At 40.4% G+C, this 17,765-nt stretch overlaps 1 protein-coding gene across 1 annotated transcript in view; it reads left to right on the top strand.

Moving 5' to 3' along the window:
- The window catches only part of pcdh1a (protocadherin 1a), an 80,039-nt gene extending 67,044 nt beyond the window's left edge, over positions 1-12,995 (top strand). Inside the window, exon 5 of the mRNA XM_061703176.1 lies at positions 9,269-12,995. Coding sequence (XP_061559160.1) covers positions 9,269-9,639 — 371 coding nt within the window. The 3' untranslated portion in view covers positions 9,640-12,995. The remainder of the gene's footprint in view (positions 1-9,268) is intronic.
- The last annotated feature ends 4,770 nt before the right edge of the window (positions 12,996-17,765 follow it).

Genomic DNA, 17,765 nt, shown 5'->3' with positions numbered 1-17,765 from the left:
AGAGGTTGAAAATCAATTGCAAATAATTGTATTCTCTTTTTATTTACGTTTTACACAAGTCCCAGCTTCATTGGAATTGGGGTTCGTAATATTGCTATAAGTGTTCATTCATACCCCAATGGTACAAATTTTGTTGTTCTTTTTTTAAAATGTATTTTAGCTACTTTTGTAGCTTCATTTGTTACATTTTTCGGGTGTGTCGTGAAGCTTCATTCAATATACAATAACTTGTAGCTGAGCTCACAACATTTTCCAAGTAGCTTGCCCAACAGTGGTATTGCCTGACACATCACATATCAACTCCTCAATTGGAGGAGCCAGTGCATAGCGTGATCTGTCAGAAGGTGCTAAGACTTTGTCAAACCGGAGCCCTCACAAAGCAGTCTTCAAAATAAAGGTCTTATAAGACAAAATTGTGCATGTCGGAAGAACTGACAGGTGTTGTACCGTCACTCAGTGAACCATCCACAGCAGCTCTCCCTGACGTGCCGCTGGCCGTCATGTCCGCTCATCAGGCGCTGTCAGCATGCGGCCTTCCTTGCTAAGGGAGGCAAACACTACAAACTTGTATCCATAAAGTGAAGAAGAACGATCCTTTTATTAATCCCCTTAGAGGATCTTCACTTGACGCAGTCAGAATCCACACACAAGCACAATTAAGTGCAATTTTAGAAGTGGCATTTCATACCAATGTGGACTGTAGGTCAAAGAACATTGTACAGTTTGTGGCATTGGAATTGAGAACGTGGTCTCAATTTGCCTAACCTGGATAAATAAAGGTTAATTCGAAATAAAACTAGAATAACAATTTAAGAGCTCACACTGTGCAGACCGACTGACTGTGAGAGTCACGACATGATTGCTCAGGTTGTATGTCTGGGCAGTAGTTTCTTTGTTTTAATGCCTAAAACAACACTAACTTAACACTAGTTTGGGAAATCTAGTGACGGTTGCACAATCAATCATGAGTTGTCATTTGCCCCTTTTTGTTCCTTCTATGTGGTTGAGGATGGCAGGTGAGACTTGAAATGGGCTTGGTTGGGCTTTTGTGCCTTGCTCAAGGGTACCTTGGCAATGCTTAGAAAGTTGCTACATTATTATGTCATCAATTTTTGTTATTGTTGACGATGGTTGAAATGTAACCAATTCCCACTGAAAATAAGAGGGTTGCGATAGAGTAACAGATTTTATTTCACTTTTTATAAATATCATATACTTTCCCCTGATTTCCTAGTAAATATACATGGAAAAATAAAGGAATAAGCATTAATATCGATTTGTCGATGGGCATCCAATTATTTGGATCAGCGTCAAAGCCGTTCGTGAGCCATATAATTTGGTCTGTAGCAGAACTGACCACATGTCCTGAGTACTGCTGCTCTAAACTTTTTATCCAAACAACGACCAAGCCCTTCACTTGCAACAAGACTGACTGAGAACTAATTGTCAACTTGTTTCTGCCAAAATGTAGAATAATTTCATTTTTTTTGGTTTTTGAAACAAATAGCAAAGACACGACACGACCAGCAATGAAATGTGCGCGCATATGTTACAGGGTTTAAAAATAGACTCCACACCGAAAAAGCTGTCAAAGGCAAATGATGCTTCGGATTTGAGCCGCTGTATACAAAGCATGTTTGGGAATAAATGCATAAAATTATCAGCAGAGTAACACTTCAACATTATAACAAATAGGTAAACGGCTGCTTGTCTCGCAAGTTGGGGTGACAATCTCTTTGACCGAAAACAATTTAATCATGCCTGTGAGATGTCAAAGTACAAATATCATGTGTCTAACTCCATCATCCTGTTTTTGTATTTTCCATTATTCAGCAAGGAGAACGTGTACATATGTCAGCATTGGGTGTGTGCTTGCAGTGCTTGTGTCTTGCGGAAAAAAAAAAAACACCCATCTGGAGAAGAAAAGGCTGTTTTTGGTTCCTTCAACTTGCTGTGAGAAACTGTTCTGAGCACAAAAAAGGCTTGACATGTCACGGCTAAAGATATACAAAACCTTGGTTTCTTGTTGTTTTTCTTCCAAGTATGACAAACACAGTATGCATTCCCAGCCAGTTACAAGACTGACAGCCAGAACCAGGCGCTAATGTCTGCTCAGATGTGGAGTATTTTGCTTCTTGGAACTTTTTTAGTCATTTGCCACATAAAATGTTAGCAGGGACCACAAACACTCCCATTAATATCACCCACACACTCCCAAACCATAGTGGCTGTTATCCCTCTATGAGCTGTGCCTCTCTCATATTTTTTCCACCATCGATCATAGCCGCGTGCCACACGCACGAGAAAGCAGCCGGTGGGGAGACGCAGCATTTGCAATCAAACGCAGAGCAGCAGTGTGAAATCTCAGGAAGAGGCAGCTTCCCCACCGTCACCACCTCCCAATGCCTTTGGGCAGGGGATCAGACGATGAGGAAGCCTGCCTCAGACACTCGACACCTCCCACTGGCACCCTGATGCAAGCGGCATGCAAACCCACCCCTCGCATGCATCAGTCAGCCGACGGGTGGGAGGGGATGAGGGGGGGGGGGGGGGGTGTTGTTAAGCTGTGCGAATACCCCTACCCCGGTGACTGCGCTGCAGAGTGCATGTTATGCCACTGCATTGGAGGTGTTTTAGGGGCTTTGCGAAGGTGCACACTGAGTTGGTGATGCGATGGTGGGGATGGAGAAAAATATTTTTTTGGCATGCATGCGTTCAGATTACACATGAGACAGCGAGAACATAAATGGAGAGTGGTACAGGTACATTTGCTTCTCATGATGGCAACAGGAAAAAAAAGCCAAATCACAAACCCCCTGGAATCAACCAATTCCACTTGCTAAATAGAGCTGCAATTATTTCCGATTATCATTTCTCTTTGACGCTCCTTCCATTAAATAATTCAAGAAGAAACTCACCGGCCACAACATTAGGTACATGCACATGTACCTAATGGTTCATTACAAAGTCTGTATCACATTTACGGTGTAAGTCCCACTGTGCAAAAATAATTTGCAACGATTTATTAACTAATGCCATTCTGCTTCCTGGCTACTGTCAAGGTGGCTTTTTTGTTGGTTTGTGTTAACATTTTTTTTTTTTATTCCAAGGCAGTGGGAAGCGATCAATCAGGAGCAAAACTATAAAACGAGAGAGCGAATTCTTGTAAGAAAAGTAAACAAATCATGACATGCCTTATATGTGGTTTTCTTTCCATCCATACTTGGTTTATGTACTATTTTGCAAAAAGAAAATAATTCATATGTTTGTATCTTCATGTGTATTCAAATTTAATTGAATCATTCCTCTGGATATGTATGCCACTTTACAAACATGAAAAAATGTATTTTCTCCATCATAATGCTTACTAATCAGAGGTGAGTAGAGTAGACAAAAAATGTACTCAAGTGAGAGTACTGTTACTTTTGAATAATATGACGAAGATATAAGTAAAAATGAGTCCTCCAAATTATTACTTGAGTAATAATAAGTATTCAGTGAAAAAAAACTATTCAAGTGCTAACTGGTGAGTAACCTCTGATGTACTCTTGTTTTTAATCAGACATGGACAATAGAAAGAAAATATAAAAAAGGAATGTGCAAATTCAGATATTTCCCCAAAAATATCATTTTAACTAACTAAACCAATGAGGAATTATTCTAAATTAGGGCAAATTGAGCCACAAGAAATGGTCTTAAATGAACTTTATTTATAATTGTGAAAGAGTACATTAGGCTCAACAGGCAGAGATTACATATAAAAACAGGAACAATGCAGCTCAGCGCAATGACAACATGCAGATGTTCTTTTTTGGAGTCTGTAGTTGTGACAGTGAGTCCCACGCTTCACGCAAATAAGGCACTTTGAAAGCTTTCCTTCTGTGTTTCATGTGACTGCTTGGCTCTGTTTGATTGGTGACATGGAGTCAAACATCGCAAGTGGTTATGTCTGATAGGTGAAACAGCGTCATGTGACAGTACCCAGGGCACAAGTATCTCTGACGAACCAAAACAAACAGATCGTGCAAGAGATAATAACTCGATAAAAAAATAAAAGTAGCAAGCTGAATATAGCTCAATGTAATGGAGTAAAAGTAGCCTTTCTTCACATAAATACTTAAGTAAAAGTGCAAAGTTTTGTTCGTCATCTTCCGTTCCGCTTATCCTCACTCGGGTCACGGGGGTGCTGGAGCCCATCCCAGCCATCTTTGGGCGAAAGGCGGGGTACACCCTGAACTGGTCGACCGCCAATCGCAGGGCACATAGAAACAAACAACCATTCACACTCACATACACACCTACGGGCAATTTAGAGTCTTCAATTAATGCATGTTTTCGGGGATGTGGGAGGAAACCGGAGTGCCCGGAGAAAACCCACGCAGGCACGGGGAGAACATGCAAACCCCGGTCCTCAGAACTGTGAACCAGTTGTCCACCGTGTCGCCAAAGTGTTGTTTGTTGTACTAAAACTACTCTGACAAGTACAAATTATTCAAGTTACTTCAGTAAATGTAACAGAGTAAATGTAGTGCCTTACGACCTACCTGCGCTATAAACAAAACAATCTAACAAACGGCAAAACTAAGGTGTTGCTATTGGAGAAGGTAACATCTTGGAGAAGGTAACATTCCATTTTTCAATATTGATTATATAAATTAATAAATATCAGTTAAGAGTTAATGTTTAGGAATAATTATGATTAATTGTTGTTTGCACTAGTTTGGTAACTGAACATTTTTACCATTTTACCTGGCCACATTCGATGGCAAAAATATACAGCAGTGTAAATTAAAGGCATCCATTTTCATGAATGCCACTTTCATGAAGGGTCGAATGGTGGGAAAGGTGCGCTTCATAACAGCTCTTGTATAGGATATCTCATGTACAGCATGTTTACTATTTGTTATTATTTCATTGAAATGAACATGAGACCTCTCCTGGAAGCGATCATCTTATCGTGGTGGAGGGGTTTGTGTGTTCTAATGATCCTAGGAGCTAAGTTGTCTGGGGCTTCACGCCCCTGGTAGGGTCACCCATGGCAAACAGGTCGTAGGTGAGGGACCAGACAAAGCACGGTAAAAAGACCCCTATGATGAAAGATGTTAATGGATTGAGGTTTCCCTTGCCCGGACGCGGGTCACCGGGGCTACCCTCTGGAGCCAGGCCTGGAGGTGGGGCTCGAAGGTGAGCGCCTGGTGGCCGGGCCTGCACCCATGGGGCCCCGGCCGGGCACAGCCCGGAAGGATAACGTGGGTCCCCCTTCCCATGGGCTCACCAGCTGTGGGAGGTGCCATAGGGGTCGGGCGCAGTGTGAGGTGAGCGGTGGCCGAAGGGAGGGACCTTGGCGATTCGATCCCCGGCTACAGAAGCTGGCTCTAGGGACGTGGAATGTCAACTCTCTGGCAGGGAAGCAGCCCGAGCTGGTGCGTGAGGTCGAGAAGTTCTGACTAGATATAGTCGGGCTCGTCTCCACACACGGTTTGGGCTCTGATGAGATGGCTGGGGCATCTGATTCGGATGCCTCCCAAACGCCTCCCTGGTGAGGTGTTCCGGGCACCCACCCCGGGGACGACCCAGGACCCGCTGGAGAGACTACTTCTCTCGGCCGACCTGGGAACGTCTCGGGATCCCTTCGGAAGAGCTGGATGAAGTGGCTGGGGAGAGAGAAGTCTGGGCTTCCCTGCTAAAGCTGCTGCCCCCGCGAACTGACCTCGGATAAGCGGTAGAAAATGGATGGATGGAACATGAGACACATTTTTTTCATGGCAATTTTCCATGATTCATGAAGATGTTAATTCTACCTGCTTCCACAATAGGTTTGACCTTGGCCTTCCATACTCTGTTTTCACTCCCATACTTGTCTCATTCACTTCATCACCCTCATCCTCAGATATTTAACCTTTATGATCACCATCTTAGGCGTTTGCTTTGAAGAGCAAAGCAGTTCATGCTCTTTTGTGTACCTCAGTCAACCTCTATCTAATATTGAATTATTAATTTCTTTCAGTGCATTAAAGAAGGGAAAAAGTTCATAGCACCGTTTGATTTAGTGTTATTGCGTGTTGAAAACCGCTGAATTTCGACCTTCTTGCTTGTTTGATTATCAACACGATTTCACAAATAAAACCATGTGTGAACTGAAATGAAACACAAATAGAGATGCTACTTCAGTATTAAAATAGCTGCTCTTTGAACATCTATGTTGTCTCCTGGTGCGCTGCAATATGCACTTTGACATTGCAAGAAGAAAACGTCAGACTTTGGCAGGCTATGGAGTGTATTTAGCTGTCATTGCTTATTTTATGGCTGTTGATGTTGATGAGCACTCAGTGGTCCTTAGTATCAGGATGCATTACATGCTTGCTTTTAGTTTCATTAAACATGCCCAGTGCCTTAAAATCAGAAGTCAATTAGTAAAACTGACAATCGGTAAAGATGTGTCAAAGTTTTTCCCTTATTTTGAGTTCATCAGCACATTAAAGATAAATGTGTGTACATATACAGTGATAAGGAAGATATATCCTTAATTGTAGCATGGAAAAAGCAGGTTTCAATAAAGATGGATGAATGATTTTTGGTTTTGCAGCCATGCAGAATTTGACACGAGGGAGCTTGGTGTGGAGTAAACCTGGAAGTTGTAGAGAGGTTTTAATCAAGTGTGAAATCCTTTTGGAGTCTTTGCCTACACAAATGTGCTCATGCTCTGACGCTCAACAATTTGCCCAACTCTCCTCCCTTGAAATATATTTTGTAGCAGGGGTCAATTTTTTTTCAAAAATTAATTTGAAAAGTACAATTTTATTGACTATAATTGTAACTGTAACTGAATTAAGAGGGTATATAAAAAGCATTGCTTAGTTGTGACTCAAATGCCTTGAGACGCCTTAAAACCAGCAATTAGGATTAGAGGAACAATGAGATTAAGGGCAACAAAAGATAGAGCAACAGCCTTTGAACAGTAATTATCGTTTTGACAAACAATTGGTCATGCAATATGGATTATTGTGTATATTAAAACTATAATGTGGGATCATTTTACCTTAAAGTACAAGCTGCAAAATTATAGAGATACAGCTTGTGAAACAAGAAAAGAGCATCTGTCATCGCCATGGCAACCCTGTATCGCCTTCCGTTGTGGTCGATAATACTGGGGGACCAACTAGGACACATCATGTTAGCGAGTGTCAGCTGACTGCTGAACTAGAGCAAACTTCTGTGTTTATTTCAAACCAGGACATTCCAACGCAGAAAACGCTCATTAGCGTTTAGCATGTGCATTCATTGGCTTGGAATTCTCAGCTTCTCATGAGCATGTATTTTATTTCCATTCTCTGCAGCTTGAATTCAGTTAGCTACTGGATATTCAACAGATGTTTCCGACCAAGAGATTTATTAATGAATTAAAAAACAAATGTTATGCAACATACTGTTTTTTTCCCCCATTTGCAAAGAGCTTATTACTCATGCCAGAGAACAATTTGAACCAAATAGTCATAAGCCGTCATTTTTGGGGCTGTTTAGAAGCAAATGTCTTTCAAACATTTGGCAAATATCTAATTTCCCCACGGTCAGATAAACAAAATCTCTTGCAAACTATATTGACAAGAAGTGCTTTAAATTCATTTTCATAACTGTTTCATAATTGAGGGATCGCCTATTTCTACTTTAAATGGGTACTTCGAGATGTAAAACCGAACATAGGTTGAAAACAGGCTTAGACAACTCAAGCCGTTTGATTGATTTAAGCCCTTGTGGGCCAGAGTCCAACCACAGAGGTCTGACATTTTATGGGATAATTATCTTGCCGTTTTCCGGTCAAGAATATAATACTGATGGAGAATCTCTGTTAACATGGCATTTCCTCTATGGACTGCTTGAATTGCCTCTGTTACGCCATCTCTTGTTGTTGCATCATTCACATGCAGCCTTTTGGTTTTTTTTTTGTTTTGTTTTGTTTTTGATTTTGATTTACCCCCGAACCACAAAGCTCAATCCATTCCCAACAAATATATTGACTCAAACACTGCCCTGTTTCTGCAAAAAGAGACATCACTGATGGGCATGCTCTTTTTATTGTATGTGCGACATTGGCATGACATCACATCACACGAAGGTATTTATCATAGCAATCGAAACGTTGCGCATGGCTCGTGTCAGAGTGATATTGTGTGATCGTTGCTTTACAAACATTGATTGCCTGTCCTTGTCAGAGCATGAAGGAATAACAAAGACAAATTCCGAACTGTTTGTATTTAACCACAGACAAAAGGGTAGTCTGTCAACAGGTATGTTGTGTGATAAGCCATTTTACAAAAATACATATTTGTAAAATATTGTTTATTGTTTATTATTAGGCGGTTTTAACATCAATTTAAATTTCACGCAAACGTAGGATTGGGTACTTTGGTTTAGCTTACCTTCTAGAATTGGTCTTTATTAATAAGGCATTGTCATCAGTCATTGTCTAGTTTATGTATGTATTTATTTAGTTAGTTCTGTATTAGATTTTAGATTAACGGATGAAGAAAAGCTACTGATGTACCATAGTTATTTTATCAGGAGTTATTTTGGAAATGAAATTATTATGAAAATTATGGAAATGAGGTCACTGGTTCATGGACTCATTTATTTAATTAGGAACAGCTGAATAGAAATGGCTGATAATGAAGGGGAGAGAATGTGTGTGCTGTCAATCAATAACAATACTTTTGCCCAAAGAAATCTATCGCTTCCACTTCTCACCAAAAACCGCTGCTCTTCGTGTCCATGGCATCATATCCTCGCTGTCTTTTTCTTTTATGAATGTATTAATTTTTTAATGCCAGCATATTTTTGGGGGGACCTTTTTTTCAGAATACAAATTCCAAGTAATCGAAATCAATAGGCTGCTGTTGAAACCGTTAATGGTCCGGTGATGTAGTATTTCAAGCATGCCAGACTAACTGCTGCTGAATACTCGTAAATGACACAAACACAGCACGCCATCTCCTGAATGGATCACATCAGCTAGTGGACTACACACAGTAGTGCTCATTACACAACCATAGCAACAGCTACATAGCAACTGCTGCTCAGTGCTTAGCAACAGCTGCAAAGACCTCAAAAGAAAGGAGGGAGGGAGGATTCTTTGTGTTTGGATGACACCATTTCTGATCGGAGATAAAGTTTAAAGAGGTTTATCTTAAAGATGTTGGTGTATGATTAATATGCTATTTTATATTTCATTTATAACAAACTAACAATGCCTTATTCTCTCTTCTGCTTACAGACATTCGCTCGCTTCCTGATGTGGCAATGACCGGAAACTGTACAACTGAGTGCAGCGAATTGGGCCACTCAGATGCGTGCTGGATGCCCGGGCATCCCTCTCCTGTACGCAGGACGAGGAACCCCCCGAAACTCTCCACTTTTGTGCCTTACCAGGAAAGAGGGAGTCTGGGACGCCTGGCAAATGGCAGCGCCATTCTGGGAGGCGAAGAGCACCGGTCACGCCTTGCACCCTCTCGCAGTGCCTATTCTAGCAGCGGTCACGATGCCAGTCAGGACTGCCCCTTGGAGGAGATGCCCCTCAGTGTAACCTCTGAGTTCCCGCCCACCTCGCCGTCTACCCACACTCCTAAAAGAGAAATCTATCTGTGAATATCCAATCAGTGCAGAAATGAAGAAAAGATCAACCATGGCAGTAGAACAAATAAAGCCGCCCACCTGCCAATGCCAAGGTCCAGTTGAAATTAACAGTAGACAGTGATTCATTCAATTACCGGCGTGATCACTTGGGTCATTTGCCATCTCCACCATCTAATAATTTATTAGCATATTTATTACAAATTCCACAAGGTTAATTGATATACTCTAATTTATTTATTCACAAGGACATGGATCAAAATGAGTTGGTCATTACTACTAATGTAGTAACTAATAATTGTCGTAGTTAGCCACGTCCAACGCTGTCAAGTGATCTTTTGAATTTGAAACTTGTGATCAGTGCTCTTGTGCCATTGTTAGAGAATTTTGATCGGTAGCCAATACGGCCCTATCAGATGGCATTCTGCTTTTAACTAACAATCAAATGATATGTTCTCTTGTTGTATAGTGCTGTAAATACATTTTGAATGGTGTGCTCTACATACTTTTGTCTGGCAGAAGCTGATAACAAAAAAAAAAAAAAGTAATTTGGCTCAGAATTTTGCCGTCGTCAAGGTTTTCTTTGCTGCTGCTGTTTAAAACTTGATTGAGAACATCTCCAGGAGGTGAGCTCAATATTGTGGAAAACATTTATCCGCCTCATATAATCACACACACCTTCAGCCCCTAATCATAGCAAAATGGCCTTTACCTCTGCTCCCCGTAGAGTTTCGCCATGGGTGGAGAAAGCTCTGCAGCAACATTTGAACAGACATTATGTTCCATTGACTCTCAGCACTGTGACCTATAGTTTATCATCGGAACACTTGACTTGGCCACAGTCCCCTGGAGTCACAATGACCAAACACCAAATTGGATTGTTTTTTTTTGTTTGTTTGTTTTTTGCTTCAAATCCTTGTGACTCACTCAAAATATACCAGTGTTATATTTTTATTTAGTTTTTATGCTCTTCTCAATCCAGACAATCGACTTGCTAGGGCTTTCCCGTCACAAGCTATGAGGGCGTGGCTAGAATCAATGAATATGTAAGGTTATTTATCAGTGCTTAAAAAAATAAAATGCAAAAAACAACACTTGAATCTTAAGTAGGGAATTGGAGTTCATGTTGCACTTATGTAGTCCTCTTCATTCTGAGCACTTTTTTTTTCTTTCCCAAAGTATCTTATTATTTTTCAGAGGTAAATTCAGTCTCAGCTATGTAACCACTTATGGGAGAAAGGCGCGTGGTCCTTGAAGAACATCATTCAAGTAGATCGTAATTAACATAACATAAACAGACTTGTTTTCAATCCAGCAATACATCAATGAATATTTTTTTCCCCCTTTGGCTACAAAAATAAAATATAGGGATTTGGTTCCATAGTGGAGATTTTCCAAGTCAATCTAAAGGATATGCCTGAAGGACACTTCGTATTACTCAGTAATTGGAAGGCAGTGAAGACTACATTAGCCTGTCTTGCAACATGGTACAGCGCCAGGCGGTGTCTTTGATTCAAACATTGATTTGATTAGACTTGTAGATACCTTTCACCTCTGCAGCAAATTTCCACGGTGAGATTGTGTCTCTAAGTAAGCAAGAAAGATCCCCGAATAGAAGCATCCTAATTAGGGTGAGTAATGGATCCTGAGCTGTGGCGTGTGTGTGTGTCTGTGTGCATGTGTGTGTATGTGTGAGGCACCTCCCCAGGACAAGGCACCCACCAAATAATGCACATCTACCCGCAGCACTACAATCAGTTAAAAGGATCAGCACTTACCTCATCACGTCGCCATTGAAAACTGCATTTAGAGTAATTGAACTGAATACATATGGAAATTACTGGACATGGCCATGATTAAATAATGTGCGCGATTATCCTGCCTTGAGGGAAAGAGAGCGCATTATGCCATTTTCAAAGCCATTTAGTGACTGAAATAAAATTCAAACAACAGCCATGATGCACTGTGATTAAACCCCCACGAGTATCCCTCGGATAGTCGCTTCATGGCCCGGAAGCAGCGGGTGCGATCACTGACCTGGAATTAACGACGAACTGAAAGATGGTAAGGAGTGATAAAGCCAATGCCACATCGCCTCAGTCACAACTTTTATCCATTTATGTGTATTGACTCATTTATTCAGGAACTGCTTTGCATCAATATTTTTCTTCTTCTTCTCTGATTAATCCTAACCTGATACCAGCCTAAGTAGATGCTTATCACTGGCACAGATCTGAAATGTATCTCTTCCTTGATCACCAAATTGGGGCAGGGATGATCAGGCATTGCTTTGAATGGAATAACAGGAGGCTGATTTACTGTGCGTCAACCACAAAGTAACAGTTTTCTTTTCTTTCTCTCTCTTTCTCTCTCTCGATGAGTCGGACCCAACACTGACCTTCATTTTGCTCCTGGAACTAAAGTTTCCTTCATGTCACCTTTGGATTTGAAGTCACACTGTATGACCCCTCTGAAATAGAAAGAGGATGACCGTGATCAAAAGGATAGGAGGTCACAAAGCACTGAAATACACAAAATATGTTGAATAATGTTTAATTTGTACTTTGCATTGATTTAATGTTGAATTCACTTGAGTATATTTTGCCTCTCTGTAGTCTGTATTGTAAAGTGATCATTTCTGTGGACAGATGGACATATTACTGTTCTGAAATTGGCAAGCGGTTTTGTTTTTGTGTCGGTCAAAAACTCTTAGCAAAGCGGTTGTGTGAAGAAAAAAATTTAAAATAAAAAAATCTGTTGGTGGTGTTAGTGTACATAGATCTCCACGACCTTTTGTCTGCTGTCAAAGCAGGCTGGGATTTTCGCATGAATTCCAAAGATAATTGGTAGAAACTGTTCACTGTTTCTTTTCTTTCAGTTTCTGACATGTCAGTGCTGGTTTATATTCCAAAAGTTCCAAACTCTTCAAACAGAAATTTAACTGCACATCTATTTTCATGTTTTTCACAGTCCATGGAAAACAAAGACAATTGCCTCGAGAATGTCTTTGCAAGAGAGAATCTAGTTGTTATCCTAATTATTGGTATATTTATATAGGACAAAAATGCTTGTGATGCCATGTTTTTGTACAGTTTTATGTACATACAAGTGATGCTTTCTAAAAGTTCTGAGAAAAGCCGATGGCATATAAAAATTGTAACATGTTTTCTTGAGCTGTGCACATCTTTGCCTTGGTTGGATTGACCTTTGCTGAGTCGGTGTGAATGTGGCCGTTCTATGCCTGCACTGTAGTCATTCACTGGCTCCCATCTCCTGAAGACTTAATCAAGTTATGATAATTGTGAACAGTGGATTGTCTTATCTTACCAGTTTGTTAAACTCCTGTGTTCAACTTTGTTCTGTTTTAGCATGTTGACAACTTTTCTTGTAATACTGTCCTCATGAACTTTGTAATAAAATGACTTCAGGGAGAAAAAAAACAACCTAATGCTGTCTGTGGTTTGTCCTGTAAGCCACACGTCACGCGTAGGGTAATAGAACTAATACACTAAATGGAGCCATTTGGCAGCGTAGTGGTACGTATAGGTCACTGTCGTGCTACTGGTATAGAATAGATTCCCACTCAATGCCCTGTTCACAATCACTATGAGTTTGACTAGAGAGAAGTCTATGCGATTTTGACCTATGACAATGTCATAGGTCAAAATACCAAGGAAAATTTGTGTGGGATGATTTTTCTTCTTTTTACAATTCTCAATTATATTTTCATGAGAAAGTGCATGACAAGCACATAAGAGTTTTGTGATCAAGAAAGGAAGGACATCTCCTTTCCTTGTGACTAAAGTTCTATTAGATTTAAAAAGCAGAGATCCCAGGGCCTGAAGTAGGACAGTCCCAGGAGTTGCATTTAGAACTTCTATCACTTGAAAAACAAAGTGCTAGTCCTAGAAGTGGATAATCCCCATCCTACACTCAGCATAATTAGAGCAATTCTTTAAAGCATTGATGAGCTGGCCCCAGCTCCACAATGAGCATTGCTGTGTTGTGATGTTAATTTCAAGATGTCTTTTTGTCTTAGTTTAAAGCTTTTTATTTATTTATTTATTTTTCTTTGTGTGTGTGTGTGTGTACTCAGTGAAAGTATCCTTTCAGTGTCTGTATGGTAACACTTTGTATTGCTTTCCCAACAGCTATACTGCTAATGCCGTTCAGTAGTGGAGGACAACCAACATTTTCACAAAACACTCTGGTAACCTTTAACCGCCCTACAGTATTTGCCATATTATACTGGCAAAAGAGCATGTGCAATTTAATCAATTAAATTGGCGGTCAGTGCCACGACAGGCACTCCGATAACGTCTACTCTCATCTGATCTCAGAAGCGAAACAGGGTTTGGTTAGTACTTGGATGGGAGACCGACTGGGAATGCCAAAACATCAAAAGCGATTCCAAAGAGAGAAAAAAAGTTGGGAAGAAGAAAAAAAATGCAAATATAGATTTTATGGTAGCAATACTGCAATACTTTTGGCTCTGGAAAAAAATATTTCAAATGTGATTAATCACAATGGCAAATGTTTTTAAAGTTGACCAAATTGAACTTTAGCCAGACGCAGAGAACGAACTCGAGGTACTTTGAGATAGTTTGTCAATGTAAGCATGTGGTTCCATTTAAAAATTAACTGTGCTCAAGAGTTCAGACAGTGATTGTTGCTTTTTTTTTTTAAACAATTCTGTGTTTGCAAAGTCTGTCAGCACCAGTTGAACATACAAAGTCAGCATTTGTGCAGTGAGGTGCTTGCAAGCTCTTCAGCAGCATTGGAAATGTTGCAGTTAAGCCATTTTCAAAATTGGAATGCAATATTGCTCTGATGTTTCTGAGCCTCTGAGCTCATCCATCTTGTTTAGCTCAGTGTGTAGCCTCAGCTCGCTATCTCTGCTTCTCTGTTGGCTCTTTCCACCACCTGCAACCAAAATGATCCCAGTGCACTGATGAGCTCAACTGGCATCCCCTTGTAGTGAAGGCGTGAGGCGATTCAATCTACTGTCCAATTTTTAGGAGCTCATGTTAGGTGTAGGTTGAGTATGCCTTCATGGGCCTGTTGGGAAAGTTAGATCATCCTGGATACGTGGATGAAATTTCCCACAGAAATATTTCCCTCAAGCTTGAGCACAGGCAAATCCCGTGTATTTGTAGTTCTCTGATTTTTGTACATACTGCAGGCTCAGATTTTTTGGGGTCAGTTACTCTTCTTTATTGTTCAACATTTCTTAAAGGGATCTGTCATAATCTTATAACAAGTACCTCTCTGGTGATGTAAGCCAAAATAGATATTTAAAGGCACACAGTATTCATTGATAAAGCTCTGAAATTTGATTATCAAATGATACAAGTGCACCTAATGTTGTACATTACGTCTACATGTTCGTCATGTTGTGCACTGCTTCCGACAGATGAGAACACTTACAGGTTCAATGCCTGTACACGATTAGTTCTGCATAATAGCATTCCTGCTAGCAGATAAAGTGCCTTTCTTCTGGAAAGCCCCATTTGGTGTGTTTTTATTTTTCTCCCATTGAAAGCTTTTCTGGCAATTGACCAGTGAGACTTTTGGTCAAGACAAGAGAATAACCTCCAAACGAGCAATGTAGCGTATGATTTCGATCTATGGTTTCCCCGGAATCGAGATGGATGATGAAAAGCATCCAAGTGGACCATCCTCAAACCGAAGAAATCCCAGTGGTTTTGGTATGAAGGATGGAGTATGTCTGTGCTTGTCACAGCTCTTATTCACCCTGATGAGAATGAAATGAGGCAAAAGAACAAAAATCCGTATTTAGTTGTGTGTGTGTCCCCCCATTCAACAGAAAACTAAATTTATCCTAAATAGTTTTCTTTCTACTAATGGGTTAATATCAGTCCTTGAATTATCATTTTTGTAAGAATCAAACCACAGGGGGAACATGGAATTGAAGTTATTTTGATAAATAGAAGCTTGTTTTGATTCATGTTTTGAAATCATCATCGCGAAGCAATAACAAAGCATGTCATGGGCAGAGCATGTGCCAACAGTGAGTGGCTGTTACACAACACAAGCTCTATTATCCTTTGCGCTGAACCTTCTCACAAGGATGAACACACATCTTGTTGTGCCCCTCAGCTCGTTGAATCACACACCAAACAGAAGTGCTCCACCTGTGTCTGTTTGAAGGCTCGTTAGCTAATAAGCCTCTCTGCTGCAGAGCATAAACACAGCATGTAGAGCTAGGGGCAAATGTCATTTTTAGATTGTAGAATGTTTCATTGTCTTTCCAAATACCAGTGAGTCGCACAGAGCAACAAAAGTTACAGCTGCTGCAAGAAGGTAACGGAGAAACTGTGGTGATCTGCTAGCTACTCTCAATCAATCGATGAATATGTCAAATACATTTTCACATTTATGTTCGTGATAGCGGTAACAAATCGTGACATTACAGTCCGATTTCAAAGGAGGGGTGGTCAGCCTTGAATCTTACCACACTGCCCTGCGATTGGCGGGCAAGCAATCCCTCGGTCAACTGGAATTGACTCTCGCTCACCCTCACTGCGAGGGGGGACGGGTATCTCATAACAACACGTCCTGACATTTACAATGCTGGACGTATAGATGCAATTAAGAGAAGCATTACCATACCACTTGAGTTTGGGTCTAATTAGTCTCTCTTTCATCCAAGTAATAGGGTATAAGCGGCAAACACTTCTTATGTCAGTGAACCTTTGTTTTGTAGGGACTGGAAGGAACCCAAATCAATATCATGTAAACATGATCGGTCAGGCATGAGATAGGTAGCTTGCTGTGTTCTACTGTAAAAGTTGCAAAAAAATAAAAATAATAATAATATATATATATCGGCCGGTAATTTAATACTAAATGCAATGACCTCCGGCCGGAAAATGTTCTACCATCACAATGTTCTACCATCACATATGCCTTTTTTTTTTCCCCCACTGCCGAGTACTGCACCTTCTCAACCTAACGTGGTTCTACTTGCTAGTGACACTTTTTACAATATGTCACATAAGTCCTATGATAATGTAAAGCTGAGCTAAGTCAAGCCAGTGATGTGAGACACAAAACTTGTGTATGTATATGCAGAACTAGTTTCATTTCTATTGATGACAAAACATTTTGGTTGCAGAGCTAATGGTCCATTTTACTTTGACAATTCCAAAATGAATTGTAGGGTCCCAATTGATCATCTATTCCAGTTGTTCATGTTTTTACTTCCCTGTTGTAGTAAAGGATGACATAACTGGGACCGAGTTGCTGCTGGGAATTTCTTTTGTGGTAGGCACCAGAATAGCTGTGTAGTGCTGGCTTGCTATCTATCAATTATTAATGTGTCGATATTCTTTTGGAGACCCTCTCACATGAGGGATGTGCTGTCGCAGTATTATGGTTATTATCTGCCTTTTGACTCATGGAGGTGTTTTTGTATTCAGGGTAGTTGCCCAGAGTTGTGTGAGGGAGACTCAGGACCATGTGATAATCGACAATCCAATAAAGATGGGATGGAATAATGATAAATTAAAGATGTTAAATCCAGTCAATAGCGCCAGCTCATAACTCTTGAGCTTCCTGGCTTCTAATGTTTTACAGCTCCTATTATTTTTACTGTGTAGTGCTGTATGCTAGCATTATCTGCTGTAAGATATAAAGTTCCTGTAAGGTTAAGAACTGCATGAACGGGAGCTCATATTGCAGTATGCTAGAGAAAAAAAAGAAAAATATTAATGCGCAGAATCCTTATATTGCTGTTTATGGAGTGAGTTCCTGAAAATATGTCTGATTGTGTAAAAAGAACATCAAATTATGAAATCGATGAAACCGGACTTTGTTTGAATGTGTTCAACTCTTTATAAAAGTTGGATTAAAACACCCAAACGATTGAATTTGAAACTCCTCATGCATGTACTCACTGCCAACGATCAAATATTATTGCCGGGTCTCTGTCCAGGCTACAGTCGCCGTGGCGGACTTATGGCAGACCTTAATAACATTTAATTCCCAAGAGAAGTAGACTGAGCTGGAGGTAAGCGGGGGGATGTTTGGACCGACAAGGTAATAAATTCGTGCAACATAAGCTTAAAGAAGCCAATGTTTTAAAGTAGAAAGTAGGGAGGGAAATGTATCAGGTGGAA

The sequence above is a fragment of the Phycodurus eques genome, chromosome 17 (assembly GCF_024500275.1).
Source record: "Phycodurus eques isolate BA_2022a chromosome 17, UOR_Pequ_1.1, whole genome shotgun sequence".
NCBI lineage: Eukaryota > Metazoa > Chordata > Actinopteri > Syngnathiformes > Syngnathidae > Phycodurus > Phycodurus eques.
This window is presented reverse-complemented; position numbering and strand designations above follow the sequence as displayed.